Below are 13,038 nucleotides of genomic sequence, written 5' to 3' on the forward strand. Positions count from 1 at the left end.
GAACTCTGCAAAGAGGGGTAAGCAAGACTTTCTTTCTGGAAGACACTGGAACTGATAGGTACGTATGTCATCTCAGTGAGTTGGCTGGCTGTGGTGAATTCGCATTTCCAAAATAGAGATCCACAACAAACACAATAACATCATAAAGAAAAGGATAATCAATGCGGCACTACCCTCTAACTACTCTAACATACTACAGAACATATTTGTTTATGCTTTAGGCAAGCCAATCCACACCCTCATCCTGTAGCCATCCATCCAAACCCTACATCCCACACAGAAACATATGAATACCAACGCATCAAGGCAAAACAGGCCAAACCCACAATAACCACCAACAAACCCTCCCAAACTTCTCCTTCACAATCCCATGTCTCCCCGCTACCTCAGCCACCTTGCTCATCTTCCTCGGATTCACAACCTCCTTAACACCCCTCCACTCCCTCTTCCCAGCGCACAGTGCCGCAACCTGATAGAAACTCCACCTTGACGTAAATTTACCGAGCATGTAGAATCTCGCCAGAACGTCATAGGATGTTGACCAGGGTGGATATCTTATATGCTGATTATCAAGATGAGAATGGGCATGAACGGCAGCGTGCGCATTCGAGGTGAAAAACGCGTGGAACCGGAGACAGATTGAGACTCTGTCGTGACTGGCTCGAGATAGAGTAAACAGGATATCAGCTGTCTCCGACAGACGGGATAGGCGTGTATTTGCGGCGGCGCGTTCAGCGAGTTCTTCGGATAGACGGGCGAGATGCCATGTTCGATTGGAGATACGGGGGAGGGAGAGGTGTGCGTGCCAGGTGCGGAGGAAGGGTGTGCTCATTTCTCCCTATTTTTATGCCTCTGGAATTGGTTGAGATGGAATTCTGTGTTGATATTGAGTATCTGTAGGACTTTTGACGACCTGGAGAAACGGCTTAGGCTTCAGAAAGGTCGAGGGTGAGAAATATGAATGGAGAGAAGCAGAAAGAAAGAAACATCTGGAACCTGAACTTTCAGGTCGGATTGAGGCTCTAGATTGTTCAATGCACTTCTACCAAATGTTCTAGTGGATCTGGCTCAAAGGTGCGAAGCACCCCATAGGTCATATATCTTCAACAATCCAAGCTGTGATAAGAGACCGTCTTCTTCAAAAGGCACTCTTCTCCAGTTGACGCTCTGCAACGTATTTTAGAGAGATATTGGACCTTTTAACCGTAGTCGTGTTCTCCATCAGGGCGTAAAAACAACACACTTCCCAACCCCGTTGTGCTCCGCCGCAACACTCATTGCCTCCTCCCACTGATCCAGCGTAAAGGTTTTCGTATCCATAACTCCCTGATCCAGAGGAATAACTCCCCTCTCAAGCATCTTAATAAGATGGACAACTGTTTCCCGGTTATACATATATTTGCCTTAACACACGGTCAGCACAGCACCCACAAACCCAGGACTCGATAAAAAAAAAAAAAAAAAAAAAAAAAAAAAAAAAAAAAAAAAAAAAAAAAAAAAAAAAAAAAAAAAAAAAAAAAAAAAAAAAAAAAAAAAATTGAAGAGGCATACCTCTTAGCATAATATCATTAACCATAACCTCCGGCACCGCAATACCCGCCGTCGACCCCATAAGGCTAACCCTCCCACCGCGCCTCAACGACTTAATAGCGCTCTGCGTATGCGTTGACCCTGTTGCGCTGGTAGGCGTTATATCGAGTACTGCGTCGATGGTTCCGAATTCTCTTAGTGCAGATGCGTCGGCGTCGATGTCCCCTGTTATAATGACGGTCTCAACACTCCCGCTTCTGCTTGCACTGGGTCCAATGCGAATAATGTCGTCCTTTAGCTTGTTTAATTTGGTTTCGTCCCGTCCCATGGCAATAACCCTGCACCCCATACAAACAGCAATCTGCACCCCGAGACTCCCATAGAACCCCGTAGCCGGACAAACGACAATCGTTTCGCCCGGTGTGATATTTATATCTTGTAATCCACCAAATGGGACAAGCAGGAAAGCCATGTACGCTAGATCCTGAACGGCATACCCCAACCCCAACCCAGACCCAGAACCAAGAGTAGAACCTAACAACCGCCCCTCATCAACCCCAAAACAATTCTCCATCGGCACACTCACGAATTCAGCAAATGAGCCGCCTTCCTTACACCACATCTTCATCAATTCTCTCCCTCCCTCACTCCCACCATCATATATCGACGCCAGAAACGAAATGGTAGGATCATCGCGCGCACGAACAACACAGTCGACGTAGACTAATTCCCCAACCTTTAACTTCATGGCGTCAGAAGCTATATCTGCGATGCGGCCAATAAAACTGAAGCCGCTGGCTAGGGGTGTTGTTATGGGGGGTTCGCGCTGTCCGCTGTAGATTGAGCCGTGGTAGGGGAGGATTGGCGATGCTAGGGCGCGGACTAGGGCTGTTCCTGGTGGAGGTGAAGAGGGCGTGTTGAGTGTTTTGGGGGTTAGACCAGATGAAGCGGTTTCGAGGATCAGGGCGCGGTGGGTTGTTGGTAGTGGTAGGGGTGGCGTAGACTGCATGGTTGGTGAAGGTGGTCTCTGGTTGTATCCTCGTACGTGGTAAGGTAGGGCTGAAGATTGAAGACAACGGCGTTTGAACGTAGTCCGCTAGTAGTAGGTACTGCTCATCCGCAAATGGTATATCAGAAAGACAAAAAATATTTATCTACAACTTATACGTCGAATTTACTTATAGCTCGAGCAAGCGTCTCCTATTACTAATCGGCATTTGAGGGTTTGGATGGGGTGCACCTGTGGAGATCAAGGAGGTAAACTGATATCAACATGTCCCAGAGGATCTCAAATGCGTTGACGCGAGACTGCACAATACTGTACCTGGGCTAGGTAGTCATTTACCGCTGCAACAAAGCCTGAATGCTGAAGTCCACCTGAGCCCGTCTGAGCCGTACCGTAGGTAAGTACTACCTCCCAGCCCAAACCCTAGGTATCAATCACAATCCAAATCTACCCCCTACCCCCTACCCCCCAAAGCCCCTCCCAATCAACCCGTGGCCCAGTAAATACCCTCCTCCCACTCACCCCCCAAAAGCAAGCAATAACCCCAAAAATCCCCACCACAACAGCAGGCGTATAATTCGCATTCCCCGTGCTAACAGGCCGCTGAGGCGGAAAACAAACGAATACACCCAGCACAATTATCCAGAAGACCGTGAAAAGGTTACAGAGTCCTCCGACGAAAGGGCTGAGATTTAGATAGCGTGAGGGGGGGAGGACGGTCTTTGTATTTCGAGATTTGCTGGATGCGGATGTCAGACGGTTCATGAGTAGGATTCCCTGCGGGACTGCGTATGTTATGTTTAGGAAGAGCACGGCGGAGGTTATTATGCTGTTGAAGGCTGTTGTTGAGGCGAGGTAGAGGAGGCCGTAGAGGAGGGTGAAGAGGAAGGCTGTTAGGGTTGTGCGGACAGGGAAGTGTAATATGGGACTTATGTGACTGAAGTAGGAGGAGAAAGGGACGCCGTTCTAGAGAGGCTTGCGAGTTAGCCCTAGGAATGAACATGGTAAGTAGATGGGGAAGCTGGTGGGAGGCATGTACATCTCGCGCAAATGCCCATGCTATTCGGCCGCTTGTTACCCATTGGCCGGGAATGCATGCTGCAGGTTTAAAATAGATAATTAGCGGTTGTTCAAAGGGTTGGTATGGCTTCGTAGGAATAGGGGATATACAGATATAAACAAGCAAGATCCAGATCTCTAGAAAGAGCGTGACATTCTTACTCCCCGTCCTGTACACAGAGGCGAATGACATTAGCATAAACTCCTACCACCATCGAATACAGTGCCCTTGATATAACATGGAAATACTCACGCCTGATAAATCAACTCCACACTCGGCAACGGCGCATCAACAATCCTATCCACATCCTGTACGAACAACAACAGCGCAATGAAAAGCGGCAGTGTTGTAAGAAGACCCATGAGCATAGTCACGATGATAATCTGCGGTACACGCCGACCAGGGTTCCGCATTTCTTCGGATATATGCAGGGCTAGCTCACAACCACCATGTTATCAGCACCCTGTGCCTGACCAGATGTCAATGGATGGGATACTCACCAGCATCCGTCCCCCCAAAGGCATACATCGCATTACAAATCCCTAACACCCAGCTTACTCCCACGCCCCACCCCGTCTGTCCAGCCTGCGTACTACCCAGGAATGACGCGGGCTGGGTATGCTCGTGCATGCCGACGGGTACGAAGAGCGTCAGTGCCATGCCGACGACTGTTAAGAGGAGTGCAGCCTGGCAGATAAAGGAGATTCTTTTGGAGGCGATGAACATAGGTATTACTGTGCTGAGTTAGCTTCTTGTTCATTATTTATCAAGGGCCAGTGTACTCGTAACAACAGCCGTCGCCACAAAAAAGAGGTAAATCTGCCATTGCGTCGCTGTGAAATCTGGGTTCGAGAAGTTGAGGATCCCGGCGAGGGTTGTTGCGCAGAGAGATATTCCTGACGATCTGGAGATATCATTAGCCTCCAGCTCTTAAAATGAATACGACTTTCATTGTGGGATTGGAGGAAAAGAAAGCCTACGTAACAATCCACCACGCAACAACAGACATCCACCCGATAATATAAGCCGCGAACCGCCTCGTCTTTGACGGGGCAAGGAGGAAGCAGAAGTGGTATTGGCCTCCCGATGACTATGTTTTCTTTGTCAGTAGAGTGCAAATTGAAATAGGTCAGTAGGTAGCAATAGACGGGCGACTAACCGGAAACGCAGAGCCTATCTCCGCAAGCCCTAACGTGATAATCGACTGCGCGATGAACGCAAGGACAAGCCCGACTATCACGAGCCGCGGCCCGCCATATATCATGTTCTGACCGAAGTTGCTCTAATAAGAGTAGTTGGTTAGTTGGCTTTATGGCGACAATGTACTTGGCTGTGGTTGGGAAGTCGAGTCCAAACCCCGAGATACCTAGAGTCTCCGTAGGTCAAATACTGCCAGGTAACTCACCAAGTATCCAACCCACGAGTTTGTAATGGAAAACCCGAGCCCCAACGACGACAGCCAGCTGAATTGTCTTCGCAGCTCAGGCGTGTGTCCCATTGCAGCGAGCATGGTGTCGTCGGCGGTTGTGGTGGTCGCTTCTGTCTCTGCCTCTGCCGAGGATGACGGGAGGCCAATGCCCGGTGAGACGTCCTGGCTGACTCGCTTCTCGATCTCTGGAGACTTCGAATCCATTATATCTAACTCGTGTAGGACCAAGTACCAATGGGGTTCTATTTTCGCTGAGCGAACTTCTGAATAGACAACTACGGCCTTATATGTCTACCGCGGTTGCTTACATTCTTGGAAGCGGAGAATAAAAGCAAGGAGAGCGTTGTGAAACCGGTGCAAGGTTTCGTGCTAAAGGGACCTTACGTTGCGATATGAGAGGCTGTTTCCCTGGCTTTTGTAAAGTCTGTTCTGATGAGACCGAAGCAGTTATATCGGCGAGAGTTGGAACGAGAGTTAGGGTTCTCCATATCCCGAAACTGAAAGATTCGCTGGGCCTGACTGCCGTGTCGCAATTGCGCGAACTTTCTTCACCCGACTTGATAACTTTTTTCTACAGCTCGATTCAAATATGCAAGGCATGCAAATCCGTGTTTCACTCTTGGCCAGGCTGCGCATGATACCCCAAAGCGTAATAAACTCAATCTGCTCTAGGTATCTCGGAGACCTGGAAGAGTGAATGTCTGCGATAATAGATGTTGCTTGTAGAGCCATGCATGAGGTCACATATCATTCATCTGCTGTTGTAATTCCAGTCATGTTCGCAATCGTGAGAAGTGCCGCCCGCCACCACGCCGGCTGAAGAAGACATCTCGTTATTGAGATGAAGGAGGGGCTGCGCATAAAACGCCAACATTGGGACCCGATATCGACGCCGCCTACGCTCTATGTCGCACGGAGCTGGACCAATATCAAATGAGATGACACCTCTCCCAAAAGCAAGAATTCTGTGCAACTGTCTTGATTGCCGAGAGCACCGCACTCGCCCGGATGCAAGAAATAAACCTTCCAGCTACTTCGTAGGGGGGATCTGTTCGGTTAGTGGTAAAGTATCCAAGAATGAATTTACTTCGCAGAGAAGAAGTATAAAGCCCAATGTGCCGTGAAGGAAACCGCAGCGGCTGAGCCAGGACAAACTATACTGGCATCCATTAACATCCACCGACATAGTATATCTCGAAGCTAGAAGACAATAGAAGGCGCGTGACGGTGGTGGGGTTGTTCGTGGTCAAGAAGAGAGTCACACGGCACATCCAACCGATCATTGAGGGACGTCCATTGTAGATCCTTAGATGATGGCTTGCAGGAGCAGCGAAGAACAGCACATTCTGTAGCCTTCTACATGAAGGCGGGCCGATCCTGGTGGATCGGTTCATGTGTCCGAACTTTGCAATTGGATGAGGTCAGTCGAGAGAGAACCTTAATTCATTGGAATTCTCTGCTAATGGGAGTCAAAAGAGGCATGACCAAGGAAGGTAAAAGTTTCAGCTCGCAGTGTTCATCCCTAGCTCCGATGAATTGTCAAGTTGACTGCCGCTGGTTCCCAAATATCAGGAAAAGCCTCCCATGAAACACAGCAAATCGAAGCACTGGGTAAGTCGTTAGCTGGCTCTATTGCATCGTCACTCCATAGAGATATATATCACAGACCTGGAGCAGCCATCGAAACGATAAGCATGTCCAGATGCAGAGGAAGGTACGCTCAGCAGGGGCGGTTCTTGCAACGACAGCGATGGCCACCAGACGACACACTCCAACTACCGATCTCGTCTCGAGCACTAGTCTTCAAGAATGATACTGCTCTTTGCGGACTCACGGTGTCCTCCACTATTCACGGGAAGCAGTTCCCGATACTAGGGACCCAAAGACATGTAGGAACCTTTGCGCGAGTCAGTGCTCAGCCTTGACAACTGCCGATCGCATAAGACCGATTGCCGAAAGAGTCAGCGGTAGCTACATTGTTATCGCCGACATCAGCGGCGATAAGATGGCCTGCCATACCCCGGCCGAGCTGACAATGGACGAGACAACTATTCGTCCGTTGGATCCGGCCCCTGAACTTTGGTCTACTATATGTGAGTCAAATTGAGGCTAAACTAGTTTTTGGTGAGCAGCCTCGAGGCAGATTTGTGACTGCGACTCGGACTCGAGACTTGAACCCGTGGCGAGACTGAATTGCATACTGTCAACGCGCGGTCTCGACTCCATAGATCGATCGACATCCCCAGATCAGTTCACCAACGCATGGCCGGAGCTTTCTACAGCCGGGAAGAACGACCCCGTGGCATGTTGATTGCGTTCTGGTGATGATGTCAGGCGTCAATTGGCTGTTGAGTGGGGTGGCATGATCTCTGCAGCGGAACCTCCTTTTGCCGCTGCTGGAGGAGCTCCGCCTGATCTTCAGCTGTGGGAATTACACTGTGAACTGAACTTCCAGGAAGACCCTTCTATGTCTGTGCGGGATTCCAGCCATCGCGTCATTTGCGCCCAATTTTGAGACCATTTTTGTGAGAAAACCGTGATTTCTCAGCGTGAATTCGCCATTCTGCGCAGGGATAATGCCATAGTAAAGTGGCCTGGAGTGGTTCCTGGAGCGTGATCGCCCCGCAGCTTCGGCCGGCTCTACAGATCGCTGATGGCGTGAGGATTCCTGACACGCGTTACTTCGCTTCAGTCTGTACACAGTACATGCTATAGAGTGTATAGTTACTGTAGAACTAATTACAATCAATGTATGTAGAGGTATCATAGTAATTATATGAAATAAGGATACATTAATGGAGAAATACACAATAAAGACAGAGCAATCCATGAAAGCAAAAGAGCTCAAGTGGAGAGGCCCCGCAACCCCCACAGCCTGCAGGTTACTGTCGGCTCTAGCGGTAGGTATACAACACGCCATGCGGTATATAACCTCCCAGACCCTCGCTCTCACAGCCTTATTTAATATTCCTTTTTCCTGACCCCTGTGCACCAACAACCAACCAGCCGACTCACCAAGCTCGAAGCTACCAAACTACCTTCCATACAACTTCGAGCACACCATCCACCTCGTACCACAACTCCACCATACATATTCTGTACTTGAACCCCAAGTATCTACACTACCTCACCTAGCACCATCACCAACAAAAATGTCCCCAATGACGCACCTAACCCGCCCCGCAACCCGTCACTTCTCAGCAATCCGACACTTCTCAGCGCAACACACCCAAACAAGCACGCGCACCTCGCGCCTCGTTACAACATGGTGCCTTACCTCCGCTGTAGTCTTGCCATTCGTCCCGCCTGCGCTGGAGAGTTCGAGGGAGCGGAACCAGGGGTATCCGAACCATGCTAAGTGAGTTCTTCCTTGTTTACCTTGGGGGTGAGGAATAATGCTAATAACTACTGCTGTAGGCCTCATCCGCCTTTGTGCTTCCACGCTCGTTAAGACCGGGATACCTACTACCTACCTACTGAGTTGGGCTTGTTGATCTGGGCGTCATGGGGTACTAGGTACTAGTACTGAGACCGGTCCTGGTACTCGAACCCTACCTACGACAAACTCAGAACATAACGGCCGATAGACAACAAACTCTACATGATTCACTTGCAGATTTACCTAACGGCGTTTGGCGGCATATGGATACACCATTGATTTGATTTGATATTTGGACGAGATGCATCTACATCTGCACCGGAGTTGGCGTTGTTTGATTCTATCTGACCATACGTGAGGTCATGGCGGCATTTCTGTCTACTCTTTTCCTTTGTTATAGCACGTCGCCTCTGTTGATGAATCAAGGCGATAAAATGCATACCTAAGCCTAAGGATTCATGTGGATTCGTAGGGTTCAGCTTGCGACATAACTTACTGCAAATGAAATAAGTTAACGAAACGTTAAAGTCATTTAGACATCAACGTCAACTTCTAGAATTTATAATTCCGTAGGAGTTTCTAGACAGGCACGCAGCAAGTTGAAGGATCTCATCACAGCCAACTATAGTACAGTCCCACCACCACCCCAGGATCCAACCCAAAGTCTCCAGACAACCTTATTCAAGCCTTATCCATCTATCTTCCCCCACAACCCCTCACACATATAAACCACCCCAATAAACCCCAACCTACAACCGATTCCCCGGCGGTGGCCTAAACGGCCTCGCAGCCTCATACTTCCCCTTCTCTAACTCCCTCTCCTTCTCAGTCTCGGGCTCATGCCTGGTAGGCGCCGGATCATGGCTCGCCTCCGCAGAAGGCGACGCAACATCATCAGCAGCATTGTGGAAGCGCGCGTTGCTGGCGCGCTGGAACGCAGGGTCGTCCATCGGCGCGGAGATCGGCTTGTTCGGCACGGCGGGGGAGGCGGGTTGGCGCTTATGTTCGGCTTCCATGGCGGCCATTTGGGCCTTCTTTTTTATTTCGGCTTCGTAGCGCGAGGCGCGGTCGGCGTTTATGGATTTTTTGGCGAAGTAATAGGCGCCGCCGCCGGCTGGGGTTTGAGAAGAGGGCTTGTTAGTAAGGGGGTTATGTAGAGGGAGTATTGAGGGGGTTATTGGGGAGGATGGACGTACCGACGCAGAGCGTACCCCAACCAATCCTGTATCAAATCATTGTGTAAGTTGTAGGCTCAAAATTTGTCGTTGTGTAGCTCGAAAGGCGCTCTATCTCTTCCGGCCGAAAGTCGGGATTAAGCTGAACTCACCAGGTAGATCGGATCTAGGCGGTTATGAAGGGGGCAATGGTCAGAAAAGTGTTTTTAATGGGTTGGCTGTGGGATCAGGAACTTACAGTATTCATTTTGAGCTATTTTCTGTCGAGACTGAGGAGTAAGACAGCTGTTGGGACAGAGGTGAAGGTTAAACTGAAAATAAACTACGTCAACTGCGAGCCCGCCGAGCCGTGGTGAGGTAGCTAGGCCGAGCTGAGGATAGTGACTCCTAAACGGGTTTAGTGCGACAGCGGGTCACATGTCGGAGCCTCAATGCTCTGGATCGTTGCCTTGATCTTCTTGAGTTCGGATGAGTTCGCCTCTCTTGATTCTCACTTGAGTCTCGCTTTTGACGAGTTGCGTCGTCCTACATTCCATATCGACAGTTTTGAAATTCACGGCAAAGGCATTTTCACCGCCTATAAAGGAATGAACGCTTGTGCTTGAGCTCCCTGGGCGCTGGAAGCCCGCAAGCCGAGCCTGGCTCAACACGATCCCGATAGACGATAGACTTCCCTACATCACTTTGCATCACATACATAATGCCTCCCGCAAAGCGCAAGGCAACCGACAGTATGGCTCCCACCGAGCCAGGACAGACGAAGGCTGACTCGGATAGGTGGTCGGTCCAGTCGAGCGTCGAAACGTCCCACCCCCGTCCCTGACATGCCAGAGATAGACAGCGACGATGATTACTCCGACTACGAGCAGGATGCAAAAGAGGAGAAGATAAAGGGTACGCACGACTATTTGTAATCTGCGGGTTGTATGCTGATTTGATAGACATGGTCGACAAGTTCTCGCTCGAATCGTTCAGCAAAAAGTCGCAGAAGCAGGACCCGAACTTCGGATACAAGGACTTCTCCTCCCTCCCGCTGAAACCGGACCACGCGAACCGACCGCTTTGGATCGATCCGTTGAAGGGGACGATTACGCTGGAGAGTTTCTCGCCGCTTGCGCCGCAGGCGCAGGATTTCCTTACGACCATCGCGGAACCGCTTTCGCGACCGACGCATCTACACGAGTACCGATTGACGGGGAATAGTTTGTATGCGGCTGTGTCGGTTGGGTTGTTGCCGCAGGATATCATCAACTTTTTGGACAGGTTGACGAAGACGCCGCTTCCGGAATCGATCAAGTCGTTTATCGTGGACTTTACAAAATCGTATGGAAAGATTAAGGTGGTGTTGAAACATAACCGGTTTTTCGTGGAAAGTACCGATCCTTCCATGTTGCAGATGCTGCTTCAGGATGAGGTTATTGGACCGCAGCGCGTACAAGGGTCGGAGGGTATCATTCAGCAAGCGGCGCCGAAAATGGGTGGTCTTGTTATTCCGGGAACCAAGGATGCTGCGGGCGTCAAGGAGACGTCGGAGCAAAAACCTGTGGAGAACGGGACCGGGAACCGTACGCAAGAAGACGACATTCTTCTCGCTATTCGCGACGATGACGATGATGAAGAGCAGGCTCAGGTGCACAGTTTCGAGATTCCAAATGAGGCAGTTGAACCTGTCAAGGCGCGATGTCAGGCAATGGGATGTCCTGCTCTGGAGGAGTATGATTTCAGGAATGATGAAATCAACCCTACCCTTGATATTGACTTGAAACCAAACGCCAGAATTCGAAGTTACCAAGAGAAGAGTCTCAGTAAGATGTTTGGTAACGGTCGTGCAAAGAGTGGTATCATTGTCTTGCCTTGTGGTGCAGGAAAGACACTGGTTGGCATTACTGCCGCCTGCACAATCAAGAAGGGAACAATCATCCTCTGCACCAGTTCCATGTCTGTCGTGCAATGGAGAAATGAATTTCTGCGATGGTCAAACATCGACCCTGGCGATATCGCTGTCTTCACATCCGACAACAAGGAAAAGTTTCGCCGATCAACCGGTATCATTGTCTCGACATACTCGATGGTGTCCCAAACGAGAGCGCGATCTCACGATGCACAGAAGATGATGGATTGGATTCAATCACGAGAATGGGGTCTTATGATTCTCGACGAAGTCCACGTCGTGCCTGCGTCCATGTTCCGAAAGGTCACCTCTGCCATTGCAACTCAGAGCAAGCTCGGCTTGACTGCGACGCTTCTGCGTGAGGATGACAAGATTAAGGATCTGAACTTCCTCATCGGCCCCAAACTGTATGAAGCCAACTGGATGGAACTTGCCGAGCAAGGCCATATTGCCAAGGTGCAATGCGCCGAAGTCTGGTGTCCAATGACCACAGAATTCTATACCGAGTACATGCGCGAGAAGTCGAGAAAGGCCGCGCTTTTGTACATCATGAACCCCCGCAAGTTCCAAGCCTGCCAGTTCCTGATCGACTACCATGAGAAACGAGGCGACAAAGTCATTGTTTTCTCTGACAATGTCTACGCTCTCGAGCGATACGCCCTCAAGCTGAACAAGGCGTATATCTACGGTGGAACACCTCAGAATGAGCGCATGCGCATTCTTGAGAACTTCCAGCACAACGAACAAGTCAACACCATCTTCCTCTCCAAAATCGGTGATACGTCTCTCGATCTTCCCGAAGCTACCTGTCTCATCCAGATCTCCTCTCACTACGGTTCCCGTCGTCAAGAGGCCCAACGCCTCGGTCGTATTCTGCGAGCCAAGCGCCGTAACGACGAAGGTTTCAACGCATTCTTCTACTCGCTCGTCTCGAAAGATACAGATGAGATGTTCTACTCTTCCAAGCGACAAGCTTTCCTTGTCGACCAGGGTTATGCTTTCAAGGTCATTACCCATCTACAGGGTATAGAGAACCTGAGTGGTCTTGCATACGCTACACCCTCGGAGCGCCGTGAACTTTTGCAAGAAGTCATGTTGCAGAACGAGACCTCGGCGGACGTTGAAGCTGTCACGGACGACCTGTTCTCTGAACGGTCCGGTGGACAGAGAGCACGCGCAAAGGGAGGCGTCAAGCGGAGTGCTGCTACACTGAGTGGTCTCGCCGGTGGTGAAGACATGGCGTATATTGAGTACAATAAGAGCAGGAACAAGCAGCTCAAGGACAAGGCGCATCATCCACTATTTAGGAAGATGGAGCGAGATCGCCAGAAGAGAAAGAAGGAGATGGCAGAGTTTAATAATCGGTGATTGCCTAATCTAAGATAGACTGTCAGCATCATATATACACAATTTACAATTCTCACTCTCAAATCTCTACTCGCTGTACTTGGTAGACTTGTTCCTAGTGTCAGTAGTGTCAATCAGCCCTGTCAGGTGACCCACTCCAGTACCCCATCGCATCACGTGGTGATAGGAGTGAGTGGGGCGATTCCCAACAAGCTTCAAGA

General features: G+C 49.9%; 6 protein-coding genes across 6 annotated transcripts; 2 read left to right on the forward strand and 4 right to left on the reverse strand.

Annotated features, from left to right (window-relative positions):
* Nucleotides 1–301: 301 nt before the first annotated feature.
* Nucleotides 302–832, reverse strand: BDV14DRAFT_200934 (uncharacterized protein; the record flags this gene model as incomplete). Its single annotated transcript, XM_073773621.1, has 1 exon — nucleotides 302–832. The coding sequence occupies one exon, from the start codon at nucleotides 830–832 to the stop codon at nucleotides 302–304; it is 531 nt and encodes a 176-aa protein (XP_073627372.1).
* Nucleotides 833–1,221: 389 nt separating this feature from the next.
* On the reverse strand, nucleotides 1,222–2,539 carry BDV14DRAFT_209361 (putative isopropanol dehydrogenase; the record flags this gene model as incomplete). Its single annotated transcript, XM_073775625.1, has 2 exons — nucleotides 1,222–1,403; nucleotides 1,552–2,539. The coding sequence occupies 2 exons, from the start codon at nucleotides 2,537–2,539 to the stop codon at nucleotides 1,222–1,224; spliced, it is 1,170 nt and encodes a 389-aa protein (XP_073627373.1).
* A 444-nt stretch (nucleotides 2,540–2,983) lies between these two features.
* Nucleotides 2,984–5,229, reverse strand: BDV14DRAFT_200936 (amino acid/polyamine transporter I; the record flags this gene model as incomplete). Its single annotated transcript, XM_073773622.1, has 8 exons — nucleotides 2,984–3,502; nucleotides 3,576–3,765; nucleotides 3,849–4,029; nucleotides 4,097–4,330; nucleotides 4,379–4,500; nucleotides 4,577–4,686; nucleotides 4,756–4,878; nucleotides 5,002–5,229. 8 exons carry the CDS (start codon nucleotides 5,227–5,229, stop codon nucleotides 2,984–2,986), a joined length of 1,707 nt encoding a protein of 568 aa, XP_073627374.1.
* A 2,764-nt stretch (nucleotides 5,230–7,993) lies between these two features.
* BDV14DRAFT_174969 (uncharacterized protein) lies at nucleotides 7,994–8,926 on the forward strand. The gene is made up of 2 exons (XM_073768983.1): nucleotides 7,994–8,383; nucleotides 8,443–8,926. Exons 1-2 carry the CDS (start codon nucleotides 8,178–8,180, stop codon nucleotides 8,474–8,476), a joined length of 240 nt encoding a protein of 79 aa, XP_073627375.1. The 5' UTR covers nucleotides 7,994–8,177; the 3' UTR covers nucleotides 8,477–8,926.
* BDV14DRAFT_174973 (uncharacterized protein) lies at nucleotides 8,927–9,878 on the reverse strand. The gene is made up of 4 exons (XM_073768984.1): nucleotides 9,818–9,878; nucleotides 9,732–9,745; nucleotides 9,601–9,626; nucleotides 8,927–9,518 (listed from the first exon to the last, which is right to left on the reverse strand). The coding sequence occupies exons 1-4, from the start codon at nucleotides 9,824–9,826 to the stop codon at nucleotides 9,154–9,156; spliced, it is 414 nt and encodes a 137-aa protein (XP_073627376.1). The 5' UTR covers nucleotides 9,827–9,878; the 3' UTR covers nucleotides 8,927–9,153.
* Nucleotides 9,879–9,951: 73 nt separating this feature from the next.
* BDV14DRAFT_174974 (TFIIH/NER complex ATPase/helicase subunit SSL2) lies at nucleotides 9,952–13,033 on the forward strand. The gene is made up of 3 exons (XM_073768985.1): nucleotides 9,952–10,310; nucleotides 10,357–10,473; nucleotides 10,521–13,033. The coding sequence occupies exons 1-3, from the start codon at nucleotides 10,280–10,282 to the stop codon at nucleotides 12,836–12,838; spliced, it is 2,466 nt and encodes an 821-aa protein (XP_073627377.1). The 5' UTR covers nucleotides 9,952–10,279; the 3' UTR covers nucleotides 12,839–13,033.
* Nucleotides 13,034–13,038: the final 5 nt, after the last annotated feature.

The sequence above is a fragment of the Aspergillus stella-maris genome (genome assembly GCF_047715825.1).
Source record: "Aspergillus stella-maris strain CBS 113639 unplaced genomic scaffold BDV14scaffold_33, whole genome shotgun sequence".
NCBI classification, from domain to species: Eukaryota; Fungi; Ascomycota; class Eurotiomycetes; order Eurotiales; family Aspergillaceae; genus Aspergillus; species Aspergillus stella-maris.